Raw genomic sequence first — 16,385 nt, 5'->3', positions numbered from 1 at the left:
CATAAAAATAAGCCAGACAGACAAATGAATTTTCGAAGGTGAACAACCTTGACCCGAAGAGCCATACCGCGTACACTCCCGACCTGGCACCATGTGACTTTTATTTATTTTCGAAAATTAAGAAGCAATTACTCGGTCAACGATTTTCGTCACCTGAAGAGGCTTTCGAAGAGTATGAAAAATGTGTTTCAGAGATTGTCATGGAGGAGTGGCATAAATGTTTTCAAAATTGGTTCATTCGTGTGAAAAAGTGCATTAACGCTAACGGAGAATATTTTGAGCAACAATAAGTTCATTTCTGACCATTTATATGTATTTTTTCTTATTCATTCCGGAAACTTATTGTGCTCCCCACGTACAAGTTAACAACTAGCTTTTTTTACAACATCATGTGACGGGACGAACAAATCGTGCGCCTGATGGTAAGCTCACGCCTGTCCATAACAATTGCAGTGCCACTCAGATCTTTAAACCGCAACGATCCGAGGGGCACTGTCACTGCGCCCAACACCCTGAAACATAAGTTGCCAAGTCCCATGTGCCTGTAATTTCACCAGCACCTTTACCCTTTCAAACCGGAACACAGTAATGTTAACATTACTGCTTGGCGGCAGAAATGGTAAGGTGGCAGTACTTCCCTAGACGAACTGCCTGGACAAGGAGCTCTACTGTTACTAAAACTGGCATATTTATGATATCAAGTGACGGGGTGAACAAGTTGTGTACCACACTTACCCATAATCTAAAGGCACTGTCACTACGCCCGTCACTTTGAGACATAAGTCGACAAGTCAATGCTCCTCAGATCTTTGCGATTTAAAGCTCTGAGTGGCACTGCCATTTAAGAAGTGTACTAACGTGTACGTAAAAAAAGGAATTTAATTTAAATGTAAACTATACCACCCATATGTCCCATGGTCACGGTCCGTGACCATAGACTTGTAAAGGACCCGAAACGTCGGTTTGTTTGAAAAAACAAATATATTATTTTTTAGATTTAAATCCAGAAAAATAGTTTCATTTCCTATGTGTAACAATCGCAAAAATCTAAGAACTCGATAAATGTAAAATACTTAAAACATGACATCAGGAATTTAAGTTTTAATTATAACAAAAACTGATAGCTGTCAATCAAACGTATACATAATATTTAACTCTTTTTAACTGAAAAACATTTAACGAACAAGAAATTAGGAACTTGACAAACAATTTTTTTTTTACTGCTTCTGTAAGGGCGCGTTCCCACTATGTCGTGACGACAGATTGTCGTGCAGTGTACAGTGTCGTGGCTTGTATATTTCAATGAAGTTGTTCACATATAGCACGACACGATTAACTATCGTTCACGATTTTTTGTCGTTACAACCTGTCGTCACAGTGGGAACAGCTAGAACGACAGTCGTCAGACGACAAAAACGTGACGACAGATTGTCGCAGCTCCTATTGTCGTCACGTCCTACTGTCCGCACGTATTCTGCTCCCTGCCCTCCCCTCTTGTACCCCGCGCCCTCTGCTCGCTTTGCAGTAGCATTGGGTCGTAGCCAGAGATCGGCAAGGAGGCTGTCGTGAAACGATAAATTGTCGTTACGATCTAGTGGGAACAGCTTGTCACGACAGTCGTTCAACGATAAAAAATCGTCCACGACAGATCGTCGTGATATGGGAACAGGCTAGACACGACAGTCGTCCAACGATAATAAAACGTGACGACATAGTGGGAACACGTCACGGTCCGCGAAATATGACGGTAACGGAAAATGACAACCAATTAGTTTTTTTATTTGGTTCAACCTTCATATGCAACCATGATTGATGTTATATTATGTATTTATTATTATTAAGAACCAGTTACGTGGTCAACGATTTAACGATTTTCATCACCTGTAGAGGCTGTCGAAAACTATGAAAAATATGTTTCATAGATTGTCACGGAGGAGTGGAGTAAATGTTTTCAAAATTGGTTCATTCGTATGGAAAAATACATTAACGCTAACGGAGAATATTTTGAGAAACAATAAATTAATTTTTGATCATTTTCAGTATTTTTTTCTTACTCATTCCGGAAATTTATAGTGCGCCCCACGTATGAGAGCTTTGAGTTGTACGTGTGGTGTCTTCAAATTAGACGCTTATAGAAGCCCTATAGTGGCGCCATTGTGGTGCTGCAGCTGTGTAACTACTAATTTTCATACAATATTTAGAAGCGTAACAGCCGCGCTATTGTCATGACACGCGCGAGCCAATTTTTCAACCTAGATATTGTATCCCAATTAGTAGCCGTACCACAGATGCGCCACTGCAGTACCTCTATAAGCGTCTAATCGAAGGCGCCCATAATCTTAAAGACAGAATGTCGAACATAGTAGTAAGAGAGCGTCGTGTAGTGAAAGGCGATGTGGTCATGTAGAAAGGATGGATGATAGTACATTTAAACGTGGCAAGAGGTAGACCTGTATACACATGTCTTGATCAGATTGGGGATGTCTAAAAAGTTTAGGCTAAAAGTACCGAGAATAATAAGGCATCTATGAAGAGACTCATGCGATTCAAGGAGGAGAAATTGGTTTTGTTGCGTTGCAAATGGAGGTTTGTGACTTCTGCCTAATAGAAAGTATGACAGGCGTGGTTGAATGTATGTACGCTCACATAAATGGTATATGGTAGTAATTTGTATAAGATAACGATTATGTTTTACTGAAGTCAAAATTATTGGTAACGTTTTTAAGTGAAATGAATTATAGGAATTGCTTAATAAAATTCTAGAGTCTGAATTCAGCATCTATTCATTCGAATTAAAGATTTAAGTACCTGCTGGTAAAAGAATGTGATTGATTATTTATCACAACACATTGACTGACAAAAATGAAACTGCTGCTACTAGATTTAATACATGTTCACAATGAAAATGTGATTTCTCGGTGTTTACAAGGATTAGGCGATAATTTATATGTACTTTTCCGTATTTTGCAAAAATGTTTTTACCACACTTGACATATCAAGTAGTAATTTTGTTGATGTGTCAAATTTTGCTTAGCACATTTTTATATATTATATATATATAAAAAAAAATTGCCAAAAATCTACAACGCTCATTATTTCGTAACTGTCATTTTGTAGCTTAACACATATGCAGAACACCGTCCATTACGGTATTACAATATTTATTCAAGTGGTTTTTGTTTAAAAGGGATTTTAAAACATTTTTGCGCTGTTGCATTTAATTGTAGAGTTGTTACAAATTGCTTTTCGATATATAAGGTTTTATAAACATGTAGATACTCTGTGTGGTTAAGTATTCTGTGTATAAACCTATAACCTAAGTGTGTTTAAGTTTTTGTGTAGATAAAACGAGTAACATGGGGTGTTCACAATCGTATCCTGGCTTGACTGAAGATATTTTGGAAGATTATTCCACACTGACTTATCTGACAAAAGGAGAAGTTTTACAGTAAGTTACGGTTTAGCCAGTACCTACGGAAAAATTAGTAATTTTGCGCTTTCCAATTTCCTTTTATGAGAGATCTTTATTTCATCACATTGCGAATAGCGATCTCTGATTGGAAGAAATATAGTTAGTACTTACTAGATAAATGCCTTCTAAACTCTGCATTAAAAATAGGTTTATTTTTAGTACCAGTAGAGCTTCTTGTGAAGGAGTTCGTCCAGGGAGGTAGATACTGCCACCTTACGTATTTCTGTTGCCAAACAGTAATGTGAGCAATACTGCGTTTGCGTTCCGGTTTTGAAGGGTATAAGGGTGCTGTTGAAATTACAGGCACATGGGACTTGGCTACTTATGTCTCAGGGCGACAGGTGGCAGTGCCCCTCAGATCTTTTCGATTTAATAATAATAGTTTATTTCGAATTATCTCCATATCGTGACCGTCTGGATGGCTGGTAGCCTGTGGCATCTGGCACTGAGTGTATATTCAAGAATTGCTACCTATTTGCTATATTTTCTAAATAATTGCTACCTTTGATGTATTCTGAGAAATTTAAAAAATTAATTGACCAGCCATTCTGACATCAGAATAAGTATGTATTACAAATAATTGTTTAATAATAATAATAATTACAAATAGGTATTTGCTACTTTCACGAATTAAAGCTATACGCTTCTTATCTACATTAGTTAAAAAAATATAAGTAATTGAAAATTTTACGAAGTGCCTGATTAAATTAAAAAAAGCAAACATTTTTAGTGCTCTATTGCTATAATAGAAAGGGCAGGCGTTGGCACTTCGTAAAATTCTTGTAAGGAATGCGCTCTCTTCATTTTGTTTGATAATGTCTCCGAACATGATGACAAATTATAATTAGATACAAAGTGTTTGCAATTTCAATTTGCTGGTAAACCTAATCGGCTACCTAACAATTTACTTGAGGACGATTTACTCAATAATATGACGATGTATGTACCGACTTGATAGGTTGAAACATTGGTTGGATTCAGTTGACAAGACTTTCAACAGGCTTATTTGTGACTTGGACTTAGTAGAGGCAAAGCTTAGTAAAGTTAACTGCTTATCGGTGTTCTACAGGATATATCACGGAGAGTGTGTGAAAGAATTGTACGATGTAATTCCGACTTTCCCTTTCCATCACCGGGGGACTAGATATAGGCTCGTGTTCCACCTTTATGGTAAGAATACTCCAAAGATTCGTAGAAAAAAAAGAATCGTGTATACGAAATGAAGTAGGTACCTATCGATACAGACAAAAATAATAATAGATGCGATTATACGAATGCATTTTTTTCAGTTTAATGAAGAAATTCTACTCCATCTCTCCCGAGAAACTAAAGGCGAACTACAATCACAGATTTAGTAAAGAAGAAATATTACAAAAATTTGATGTTTTGAGGGCAAGTACTTTTAATATTTTTTTTATTTAAAGTTGATATGCGTTTGTCCACAATCTCATCTGACCGAAAGTGAAGATGTAGACGAAAATTGAATAGGTTTGCCGTAAATATGCTTAGCCATAGGGGAGCGCAGCTAACTTAGTCTTAATTATTAGATAGGTATCCTGAACAACACAAATGTGACGAAGGCAGCCGAACTTAAACTTAAAAACACTTTCGAGTCGAGTCTGCCTGAACGAACTAAGTACTTTTTTAATCGTGAAAATAGAGGGGGCAGAAATTAACGCTATGCCACTGGTGAAAATACCTATTAAATTGTTTAATCGCGTTTATTCTCGCTTTCAAATCGCTGCTTGTCAAGAAACGTGACCCAATCCAGCACCAGTTCCACAACTTGTTCGTCTAGCCATATTACTCAAACATTTATGTGCGGCCCGAAACACTATTATTAGGAAGGTGAAAACTACGGGTTTCTAAATTTATAAAATCTTGTGTTAGATATATTTAGGTTTTGTGTTTGAATATTTAGGTTTCGTGTTCTATTTATAACTTGAGGAGTAAACTCAAAACTAGATTCCTACTAATTAGAAATGGGTGACCTAAAAAAAGGTCATTTCTCATAAATGTTGCGGCTCTAGTAAGTAACAAAGTCAAAGTCAAAGTCAAAGATGATTTATTCCATAGGTAAAATAAATTTACACTTGAAAACGTCACATTTAAGGTACTGCTCGTTCACTACGCTGACCTCCCTGAGAAGAACGAGCAAGAAACTCTAGGGATTGCTCTTTTCAAATAAACTTAAATGCTATGGAATACATTTTGAATCAAATTTGTGTGGATTCAGGAGCCATGTCGTCTTTCCATACATCTTTATCTAACACGTAGTCTTCAATTTTGTAATATGATTTTTCGATCAAAATATTTTTAATGTAGTTTTTAAACTTAGGAAATGATAAACTTAATATATGCTCCGGAATCTTATTGTAAAAACGTATACAGTTCCCCATGAAAGAGTTGTTTACCTTGGTTAACTGGTAGGTATATCTACTGTAGATATAAAAATATATATATATAACCAGTCTAATCCTTTCTTTAAGCCTCGTACACAGGAGTGCCACGTATGATAGATTAACGATGATGATGTTAGTGACGGTGCTTTAATTTGTATAGTAGTTATTAGTCATGAATATTGCTTACTTTCGTGACTGGAAACCACACGACTTCTGTCTTGTCTATAGTGTATTGTAATTATCTATATTATGTATTAATTTATGACATGTACATTTTCAGAATAATCCTTTCCAAGACCGCTTCTTCAAAGTTTTCTCATCAAAGAAAGATGGACACTTCTCATTTGAAGATATATTGGACCTAGCCTCGGCCATGAGCCCCGATTGTTCTCTGGAAGCCAAAGCGGAGTGGGCTTTCAAGTTATATGGTAAGTTGTTGAATGTAATTAGTGTTCTAAAAAACTAGAGCCCGGAAGTCTACATTTATAAACTCGACTCAATTTAGCTCGGTGGACTAAAATACTCACGAGTCCGAGTCGAGTCAACGGGTCAATGGCGCACGTAAAAAAAAAAAAAAAAATTAACTCAAGTCGTAAACCCAACTCAAGTTTTGAACAAAACACGAGTACGAAAAATCGTCGCGAAGCGACTTCTACTCTACAGAGTTACTAGTTACTAGTTAGCAAGACTCAATTTTACGGAACAACTAGATATTATTGCCAAATATGAAATAAAAAACAAAAGCCCAAAGCCGTGATTTTAAATAAGAAGATATTAATAGTTAGGTAATTATACTACAGTAATTATGCTACAATTTAACGCACCACCCCACAACACCGCGCATCAGAGTTGAGCTCAACTTGCTACATAAACATAGACTCGTGCACTACAAATGTCGAATTCGATCTCGATCTATTCGAGAACTCGATAGGCTTGTAATACATCGAGCAGTGGAGTGTGTCTTTATGAGTCCGGTCTTGTGAATTGGAGTCCAGTCCTAACCTTTTCACAAGAAGCTCTACTACTACTAAATAGAGGGAGCTCCTATCTATTGCTACTAAAGTAATAACACTCGTATGTACTCAGATTTAGATGAAGACAATCAAATCTCGGAGAGGGACATCACTGAAATTATAGACCGGATAACGTGTGACCCGAACTGCTATAACAGATATCTCGACAATGAATTGAAGAAGAAAATTGCCAATATTGTACGTACCACACAAAACTCACACATAAAACTCACAGTACCGTTAACATTGCAAAGTTATTGTAATTACTAATTGCATTTCCAGTAATTTCAAGTCTAACCAATCTAACCATCAATCTGCCAACGGAAAATACTGCTCTTGATAGAGAAAGTGCTAATATAGTATGTACTAATTCACAATGCTGTTAACTAATTGCAAACTCTTGCGTATGTGCTTTTTCAGCCTTTTGATAAACTTAAAGAAAGATTTTTTCCAATGGCGATCAGACTAAATCTGCCATTTAAGATGCTGCAGTCAGTTTCTTTATCTGTAAAGATGTATATTTAGAATTACTTTCAGATTTTAGAAGAGCTCAAGCTTGACAGTACTGGGAGTATCGGATTAATTGAATTCAAGATTATGATGTCCAGAATACCGGAGTTTGTCTCATCGTTTTACTTTAGACTTTAGGTATAACACCCTTGAGTTTAACTTGTAGTTTTTTTAACTTTGGCAAGGAAAAAATGAAAGAATTTTATAAAAAGTGTTTGGTAGCAGTTTTATTGTGTTGTTTCTGTATAAAGCTTTAAGTGATTCGGGCGCGTTTTATCTATTATATCGTAATTGTTCCTAAAAAATTTTGCCTTTTATTGGCGACATGTGGATTTACCACACATTATGAAATTTAAGTTGAAACACAGCACAAAGAAGAAAGAAACAAATACGTCATGTTATATATGTTATCTTCATAGACTTACGAAAGTTTGGAGCGAGCTGGTCTAACGTTGGTTTGTCCACAGAATTTGCATATTTGGCAACCAATTGATATCGAGTTCTTGGGTTCCGATTCATACCAATTAATATTTATCTCTGTTTTAGTGTTCTTAAAGGTGGAACCCAGACGACTTGACTACTTGTCAAAATTTAAAAAAGCAATCATGAAATAAGTTTTCGGATTGTACGAGTTGTTTGGCTATGATTTTTTTAGACATTGATGAAAGCGTTGTAACGATGTCCAACAGCTCGTTTGGTTTTTACGATTCTTTGTTCTCAAAGACGGGCTAAAATGTGCTATATTCTTTGGTTAAATTCAGTTCTTGAAAATGACTTCTTGTTGTCTATTTATCTTGTCCTTTAGAGGTCAACACTCGTTGAGAGCATTCCTTATTGATCAGTATTCTAGAAAGAGTCCACACAGCTTTTGCGGTACTTATTGCTGATTTCTCCCGTTCTTGTCTAGGTTCAGATAAGCTTTTTATCTAACGAAGACCTTACAAGCGGCCTTGTTAAATCTGCCTCCAAGGGTACGGTCAGGCAGCTGTGGGAATCCACTAGTCCTGCCCGTTACACCAGGAAGACCCACTGGTTGCTTGTACTTCACGTGGTACATCGGGAAGCTGAGATAGACGCTGTAGAGATGAGGAAAGTATGAAGTGGTAGATGTACAGAAAGTAATAACAATGTGCCAGACAAACACGCCTTATCTCAAACTAGGTAATTCCCTGTTGCTATGAGTACCAGAGCATCGGAATTTCACCGAGATTACCCAGAACATCCAGACCAGAACCAATTTAGAATAGCAGATTTCCTAAATTGGTCCCACCGGGAATCGAACCCGGGACTACCTCAAAGTGCAAACCTTGGGCCACTGAGGTAGTCAAGATATAAGCAACTTATTATAGGTAATTAATTAAAACTGTAAAAGTAGATATATTAAAAGTACTTACGCATTCATTTCTGCTGGGCATTGATATACATAATCCGAATCTAAGAAATAGGTTAATGGATGATAAGCTTTAGGATATCCTCTATAGTAATCCCTGTGGCGTTGACACGCCTGCAACACACGAGTAAAGGTTAATTACAATTTAGACGACAGATCTAGTATTAATGTTTAAAACAAACCTACGAACTTCGTAAAATGTATCGATTTCATATTGCCTTGCATATTCAATGAAGAGTACTGACATTTTTCTATGGATAGATATTGTACTTTTTTAACTTTTACTACAAGGAAATTTGATATTTACAAAAATTTTGATGCTATATTAATTGGCGCCTGTTATTTGGATTTCACCGCCATCATTGTAGTCATAGACAAGTCGTAAAGGGAAAATTTAATTTGGAGCAGAGATTTCGGGTTTCGAGTTTCTACTTGTCTGTGGTTCAATCTATTTGAATCTATCTATGATTACTTTGTGTTTATTTTGTAGCTCTGGACACCGTTGACGTGTTGACATATTAATATAATGCAAAGAAATTATTTATTTTTGTTACCAGTCGCCTTTCCTTTTTTTATTCGTTGACTAAAATATCAATGTTATTTAAAATCACGTGGGGCGCCATTGACTTACATCAATGTGGGGTGCACTATAAAGGAGTATCCACACACATCAGGGACGTGCCCGGGACGTGGACGAGGCGTGCTAGTTTATATGAACAGCGGGCCCGCCCCGGCGCCGCGCGCCGGCCCGGACACGGTCATGTCTAGTGTGGACGAGTTCATACAAAATATACGCAACGATATTTTTTTGAGCCCCTGGCGGAGCACGGCCGTCCACGTCCCGGGCACGGCCCGAATATGTGTGGATAGAACGGCGTTTACGGTTATTTTTACGAAGTTTGTCAATAACTTCCGGCAAACAAATGGTCGTGTATCATCGAGTATATAACAAGAAATAGGGATGAAATGTTGTTATTTGAAAACTATTCCGCCATATCATTACTGTGACAACTGCGCTCCGATTTGCTAGCCCGAGTTCGAAACAATTGACGTGTGTCGTCAATGGGTGTCGTCAATTGTTTCACTTCAAAACGACCAGTTAACTTTGCTATAATGGACGAAAATTGCAAAATTACATATTTAATATTTAATTACCGCTGAAATGTGATTCCGTTTGTTTTGTAATTAGATGTTTTGCTGTTTTCCCCACACCACCGAATAGAACAGCATGGCATTGTTAGATATATATTATCTTTATTACAATAAATACAGAATATTTTCTGGAATATACGTACACACAGATCAGTAGTTGGCCCGTCTATATTTCAGTGCAAACGGGAGTTGATATTTATAAGAGCTGTATCGCTAATGTATTACCAGGAATATATAGCCCTTATTTTGTCTTTATTTCTGGTTATATACTCGATGTCGTGTACCAATCACTATTCACGGTACAGCGATTCTCCAAAGCAACAGTAACCACGTGTCCAGTTTTATTAAAAAAATAAGCAGTCATCCGCTTAGACACACTTTGCACGCGCGCCACTTTAGTTGGTTTCGGCTCATCTCGAAAGACCCATACGCTCGATTACTGCTTTGTTTTGGGATCGTAACTGTAAATCCATGTTTCGTCACCTGTTACTATGTCCCACACCAAATTTGACGCCCCTTCGTTGAATCTGGTAAGCATGACATTGCGCCAAGTGACGTGATCCGTTTTTTGAGCCTTAGTCAAATTTTGTGGGATCCACCGAGAGCACAGCTTTTACACACCCAAATGTTTGTGTAGTATTGATAAAGATGCCCGAATCTCATCATGGTATGTCACATGCCTGTCTGTTTTGATCATACGGCGCACAGCAACGATGTTTTTGTTGTTCACAGCAGGACTGGCGACCATCACGATATCGCACTAAGCGCTTTGCTTCCTCCTTTCTGATATGTATGGCAAAGGAATGGAATGCTCTACTATCTGTATTTCCTGAAAAATACAATTTGGGCCATGTTCAAGGCTAGAGTGAATAGGCATTTTTTAGGCAAAAACGTCCCAACGTCGGTCACATCGTCGCTTAACATCAGGTGAGATTGTGGCCAAGCGTGTGTCTATTACATATTAAAAAAAATCACGAAATTCGGGACTGAGATTCACACAACCGTGTTTGAATTCTGCAAACCAGCTATAAATAGTCGTCTTACATGGTCCTTCATCGCCAAAAGCAGTTTGAAGCCGAGCGAAGGTCTGCTGAGTTGTTAAATTATACTTAAAGTCACAGAAAATCATACTACGAAAATGTTCACGTGTTAAATATGAAACAAACTGTATTCTACAGCCAAAGAGTTCCATTTTCAAATGTTGTAATTACTTTTTAAATATTGTTTATGTAAGTGGCCAGTTCCGGAAACTTATAGTGCGCATTATGTACTTTAATCGAACAAGATTACGTATGATACAGTGAGTACCTACTACCTACATGATATATTATATTCTAAGATTATATTATTTTTTTTAAATGATAAAATAAATATTTTTACTACTTACTATTTTTACTTGTTTGCACGTTACTTTATAGCCTACAAAATTAATCAAACTACATAATTTCCAAGAAATTAATATTCTGTATTTTACAACAAAAAAAAAAAATAATTACAATAATTCTTGAAAGAAAATTTTGAATCAATAAGGTTATCTCTTGTAAGCCATGCAAGCAGCCTTATTAAAGCGGCCAGCCACAGTGCGTTCTGGTAATGGAGGAAAGCCAGAGGTACGTGCTGTCGTCGGAGGCAAGCTAACTGGTTGCTTGTATTTCACGTGGAATGCTGGGTAGTTCAGATACGCACTGAAAAAAGGACCAATTTAGTTTACGTAATTCGGATTTATTTTTGATGGGTGTACTTAAGCCCACACAGGAATACAAGCTAATTTTTATGGCACTAAATGACGAACAAGTCGTGCGCCTGATGGTAAACTACACGTCTGTTCATGTCCGTTGAAGTGCGATTCAGAGCTTTAAATGCTCAAAGATCTAATGGGCCAATGCCCATCAGATCGCAGTGGCAATCCACTGCGCCATCATCCTGGACATAAGTTGAAAAGTCCAATGTGCCTGTTTCACTAGCATCCCTCCCATACCCTTTAAAACCGGAACGCAACAATGAGAGCATTATTAATGCTTTGCGGCAGAAATAGGTTAAGTGGCAGTACTTCTCTGGAAGACGTCTTTCACAAAAAGCTCTACTGCTATTAAAGTGAATAGTTTTTCGAATTCAAAAGACATAATAAAAAAGATAATGACGTATTGTGTGTATGGGCTAGTCCATTATACTATCAAAGATAATAAGCTGATATTTAAGTAATAAATAACTTACTAAGTCATCTCTGGTGGGCACTGGTAAAGGTAGTCAGAATCAAGGAAGTAAGTTAAAGGATGATAAGCTTTTGGATATCCTCTATAGAAATCTCTTTGCATTTGAGCAGCCTGTAACGCAAAATTTTGAAGGAAGCGTATCAAATTATGTAGTAAATAAAATTCTAGACACGTGCATTGTGCATGGATCGTAAAATCGTCGAAGGCGACATGTTCGGCGTGAAAACCTTGTACTTTCTGTTACTAAAATAATCAACTTAGAATGTCGGCAAAAAAATCACATAAAAATAATAAAGATACTATGTACATTCATACATGAATATGATTTTACTACAGGAACGTAACTCCCTTTAATTGTATTATAAATTATTCATAATAAATGTGATAATTCATGAGACAAAACTAATTTACGCCGAATTTACGCCCGCCGACATTGACTTATAAAAGTCAATGCCCGCCGACCAAATTCGTCGGTGATGAGCGCGTGGAAAAAATCGTCAACCCTGGCGGCGCGGAGTGCATGGTTTATAAATATTACAGAAAATTAAAGACAATAGCTTTGGCTAATTTATTTACAAATTAGGAAAAATCCCGACGTTTTGTAATTATAGTACCTTAATACATTGTTACAAAAGAAATGCTTACGTCGTAAAACATATTTATTTCTTCTTGTCGCAAAGGATCTAAAAATGAAATGTATTTCACCATCTTAGATTATTTATTTACACGTCCTAAGTTTAAGTAGGACATAATTTTCAAATCCTCTTGCAAAATATTATCTAATATTGATTTTAAGTCCTCAATATCGAGCACAGAGTAGGTACCTACATTAAATATTAAGTCAATGTGTCACCAATCAATCACAAAATAACTATTCCAACCGTATTCAAACTTTAAAATAACACCGGGCAACCTAGAGCATATCTCTAAGCCGGGTGCGAGTGGAATACGCAAAGAGGTTGCTAACATAATTTGAAGATATTTCGATTTTTGTCGAGATAAATGTGCTGTTTAACGGGGAATGGCGGGTACTTTTTTCATATTTTTGCAATGATCTTATATATTGTATTTTTGTATTTAGAAGAAGTCAGAAACTGTATACCAGAAGAATTTTTAGAAATAAATTGTTTTAGAATTTGAAAATGCCACTTGCATCTATGTTAGAAGCAAACAATCAGGTTGTAATACAAATATATCAAATTTCATGTCGATAGCCACAGAAGTTTAAGTGCCTCCAAAACTTTATGCCTTTAAAAACCAAGACCTGTTTAGCTCAACTCTTATATTCCCGTTCTTAGACTAGGCAGATTCCTGCTATTTAGATGCTACTGAAGAACTGCTAAATAAGCTTGAACGGTTGCAAAATCTATGTGTAAGGTTCATCTTTGGCCTTCGTAAATATGATCGAATCTCACACTATCGCAATCAGCTCAAGTGCCTTCCTATTCGTCTCCGCAGGAATTTGCATATCGTCTCTCTTCTTTACAACATTCTACATAATCCTTTGCATCCCAGGTATCTGCGAGAGCGTTTCAGCTTTCTCAGGCCCCAGAATAAGCCTTGTCGCTCTCTCGTTAGGTTCCAATTATCTTTTCCATCATTCAATTTTGGTTTTTATTCTCACTCCTTTACTGTTCATGCGGTCAGACTTTGGAACGCACTTCCCATTACTGTACACGACAGAGTCAAGGAGCACTATTTATCCTCTGTTCCATCCATTTTATAGATATTATAATATTAGGGGTTAAAGTATGAAATTGCCGTTTTATTGCAATAGGTTCTTTGAATTTTCATAGAATCTTCATGGTTTGAGGTTTTCGAATGAAACTTTTTTCAAATGGTTTCTGTGATTTTTTTTTTTAATTTGAAACATTTGAATATCGGCTTTCAATTGTTTTTGTTATTCAATTTAGACAAGAAAGATGGATACTGCGAAAATTCGAGTGATTTTTGAATACGAGTTCCGACGCGGAACTAACGCGGCAGAAACAGCCCGCAATATCAATGCTGCGTTTGGAGAGGGGTCTACTAATGAACGCACCGTGCGATTTTGGTTTAAACGCTTTCGTGATGGAAATTTCGACTTAAAGAACGAGCCACGAGGAAGACCGCCCACACAGGTGAATAACGATGAATTAAGAGAGATAGTGGAAGCCGATCCTAGTCAAACTACCCAGGAATTAGCGGCATGGTTTAACGTTACCTTACCCACAATATTGACTCACTTGCGTCAAATCAATAAAATAAAAAAATACGAAAAATGGGTGCCTCATGATTTGACTGATCTGCAGAAAGAAACGCGTCTTGAAATTTGTGTTGCCTTGTTGAACCGGTACAGAAATGAAGGAATATTGGATCGAATTGTAACATGTGATGAAAAGTGGATTCTTTATGATAACCGGAAAAGAAAAATGCAATGGCTGACCCCAGGTCAAATGCCACAACAGTGTCCTAAAGCAAAACTTACCAATAAAAAGGTAATGGTAACTGTTTTGTGGTCTCAGCATGGTGTTATTCACTATAGTTTTCTCCGATCTGGTCAAGCAATAACGGCAGATGTCTATTGTGCCGAACTCCGAACCATGTTGACAAAACTAGCAGTAAAACAGCCCCGACTCATGAATCGATCTTCACCATTATTGCTCCACGACAACGCGAGACCTCACACAGCACGAGAAACCATTTTGACCCTTCAGAAACTGCAGTTAGAAACCATTCGTCATCCTCCGTATTCACCAGACCTTGCTCCAACGGACTACCATTTTTTTCGTGATTTGGACAATTATCTACGTGACAAGAAGTTTTCTTCCCAGGAGGCAGTACAAAATGCTTTCACACAGTTTGTGCAGTCTAGATCGTCGGAGTTCTATCGCAAAGGCATTAATAACCTTCCCATTAGATGGCAGCAATGTATAAGTAGATAATAATGGCAACTATTTTGATTAAATAAATTTGTTAAAAATTTAAAAAATAAACAATTTAGATTTTCAGTACAAATCGGCAATTTCATACTTTAACCCCTATTATGTATTTACCTAAGTATTTATACAGCCTGTAGTAATTTAATATATTTGCTGTTCTTTTTTTATTATTATTTTATTACAAAATTTAATTTTATTTTATTGTGCACGTAATCCTGTTATCGTAATTATTGTGTCCTATATTTTGGTCTGCAGGAAGAAATTTCTTATAGAAATAAGCAGTACCATTTGTTTGTGTTTTCCGTTTTACGAAATGTGATTTGTGTTTTTCTTTACAATAAATAATTAAATAAAAATAAATAAAGCTCGAGTTCTTAGGTTTTCGCAATTGTTACACATAACTATTTTTCCGGATTTAAATCGTGTATATTTGTTTCTTCAAACAAACCGACGTTTCGGGTCTTTTACAGGTCTCATGGTCAGGGTTGACAGTCAACCGACCACCTAACCGACCCCCTAACTGACCCCCTAACCGACCCCTTAACCGACCCCCTAACTGACCGTCTAACCCACCCCCATATAAATTTATCATAATTGTCTGTTTTAACTGTTAATCAAAAACATTGAAAAGATTGAAAATTGATTAATTGTTAATTGTAGACATACGCGATTAACGATTGATCAATTGTTAGTTGCGAGAACCTCAATTAATAATTAACTAATTGTTAATTAATTAATTGCGTTAATTGTTGTTTCGCAATTGACAATTAATTAATTATTAATCTTCAATTGTCAGAACAATTAAATTTGGCCCAACACTGCCGGATGTGAGTATTACGCGAGACCGCTGCGCGCCGCGCCACTAGAATAGTAATTTTAATGTGGTTGAATACTGGCAACAGTTGCCACTGTGAAACAAAGAAATAAAATAAGCTTTTATTGAAATACTGTTTCATTTTACTTTAAATGTAGTTTTTTCGCAAATGTATTAAAAAACGTAGTTTAATACACGTGCGGGTTTCTCATTTTCACTTGTCTCGAGTCTTGAACTCCGCCTCCCGGCTCGGGCCAAGAAGCCTCGAGACTCGTGAATAATGACTAACTTTCCGCACTTGAATCAAAAATAATTATTTTGATCTGTATTATAAATAACTATAATGACATTTTGCCAGTGCCATAGACTTTTTTATGGTGCCTGCAATCCAAGAATCCAAGTACATAAAAGTTTTCAAATCTGTGGTGCTCACTGCATTGCATTTGGCAGCAAACGTCAATGCGTCGACAAACGTCAAAACAAAATTGGTGATTTTTT

The 16,385-nt window shown here is 36.7% G+C and overlaps 3 protein-coding genes across 5 annotated transcripts; 1 reads left to right on the top strand and 2 right to left on the bottom strand.

Annotated features, from left to right (window-relative positions):
- Positions 1 to 3,356: 3,356 nt before the first annotated feature.
- Positions 3,357 to 7,565, top strand: LOC113230898 (calcium and integrin-binding protein 1-like). 3 transcript variants are annotated; one of them, XM_026465006.1, is made up of 5 exons: positions 3,357 to 3,448; positions 4,762 to 4,864; positions 6,155 to 6,302; positions 6,961 to 7,085; positions 7,425 to 7,565. In XM_026465006.1, the coding sequence occupies exons 1-5, from the start codon at positions 3,357 to 3,359 to the stop codon at positions 7,533 to 7,535; spliced, it is 579 nt and encodes a 192-aa protein (XP_026320791.1). In that variant the 3' UTR covers positions 7,536 to 7,565. The 3 variants fall into 3 exon arrangements, with proteins under 3 accessions (XP_026320791.1, XP_026320793.1, XP_026320792.1); XM_026465008.1 differs by lacking the exon at positions 7,425 to 7,565 and adding an exon at positions 7,170 to 7,208; XM_026465007.1 differs by lacking the exon at positions 3,357 to 3,448 and adding an exon at positions 4,516 to 4,642.
- Positions 7,566 to 7,662: 97 nt separating this feature from the next.
- Positions 7,663 to 9,141, bottom strand: LOC113230900. The gene is made up of 3 exons (XM_026465009.1): positions 8,978 to 9,141; positions 8,792 to 8,901; positions 7,663 to 8,473 (listed from the first exon to the last, which is right to left on the bottom strand). The coding sequence occupies exons 1-3, from the start codon at positions 9,032 to 9,034 to the stop codon at positions 8,320 to 8,322; spliced, it is 321 nt and encodes a 106-aa protein (XP_026320794.1). The 5' UTR covers positions 9,035 to 9,141; the 3' UTR covers positions 7,663 to 8,319.
- Positions 9,142 to 11,444: 2,303 nt separating this feature from the next.
- Positions 11,445 to 12,967, bottom strand: LOC113230800. The gene is made up of 3 exons (XM_026464889.1): positions 12,798 to 12,967; positions 12,154 to 12,263; positions 11,445 to 11,624 (listed from the first exon to the last, which is right to left on the bottom strand). The coding sequence occupies exons 1-3, from the start codon at positions 12,858 to 12,860 to the stop codon at positions 11,471 to 11,473; spliced, it is 327 nt and encodes a 108-aa protein (XP_026320674.1). The 5' UTR covers positions 12,861 to 12,967; the 3' UTR covers positions 11,445 to 11,470.
- Positions 12,968 to 16,385: the final 3,418 nt, after the last annotated feature.

Source organism: Hyposmocoma kahamanoa, unplaced genomic scaffold, assembly GCF_003589595.1.
Source record: "Hyposmocoma kahamanoa isolate Upper Pololo Valley unplaced genomic scaffold, ASM358959v1 64, whole genome shotgun sequence".
Lineage (NCBI taxonomy): Eukaryota > Metazoa > Arthropoda > Insecta > Lepidoptera > Cosmopterigidae > Hyposmocoma > Hyposmocoma kahamanoa.
This window is presented reverse-complemented; position numbering and strand designations above follow the sequence as displayed.

Bases quoted from the DNA above. Each gene is read 5' to 3' on its own strand.
- LOC113230900 (XM_026465009.1), bottom strand. From the start codon at position 9,034: ATGTCAGTACTCTTCATTGAATATGCAAGGCAATATGAAATCGATACA. The intron at 8,902-8,977 runs GTTCGTAGGTTT...CGTGTGTTGCAG, and splicing joins AAATCGATACATTTTACGAA to GCGTGTCAACGCCACAGGGA. The intron at 8,474-8,791 runs GTAAGTACTTTT...TCATCTCTACAG, and splicing joins TGCCCAGCAGAAATGAATGC to CGTCTATCTCAGCTTCCCGA.
- LOC113230898 (XM_026465006.1), top strand. From the start codon at position 3,357: ATGGGGTGTTCACAATCGTATCCTGGCTTGACTGAAGATATTTTGGAA. The intron at 3,449-4,761 runs GTAAGTTACGGT...CATTTTTTTCAG, and splicing joins ACAAAAGGAGAAGTTTTACA to TTTAATGAAGAAATTCTACT. The intron at 6,303-6,960 runs GTAAGTTGTTGA...GTATGTACTCAG, and splicing joins GTGGGCTTTCAAGTTATATG to ATTTAGATGAAGACAATCAA.
- LOC113230800 (XM_026464889.1), bottom strand. From the start codon at position 12,860: ATGGTGAAATACATTTCATTTTTAGATCCTTTGCGACAAGAAGAAATA. The intron at 12,264-12,797 runs GTAAGCATTTCT...TTTGCGTTACAG, and splicing joins AAATAAATATGTTTTACGAC to GCTGCTCAAATGCAAAGAGA. The intron at 11,625-12,153 runs GTAAGTTATTTA...TCCTTTTTTCAG, and splicing joins TGCCCACCAGAGATGACTTA to TGCGTATCTGAACTACCCAG.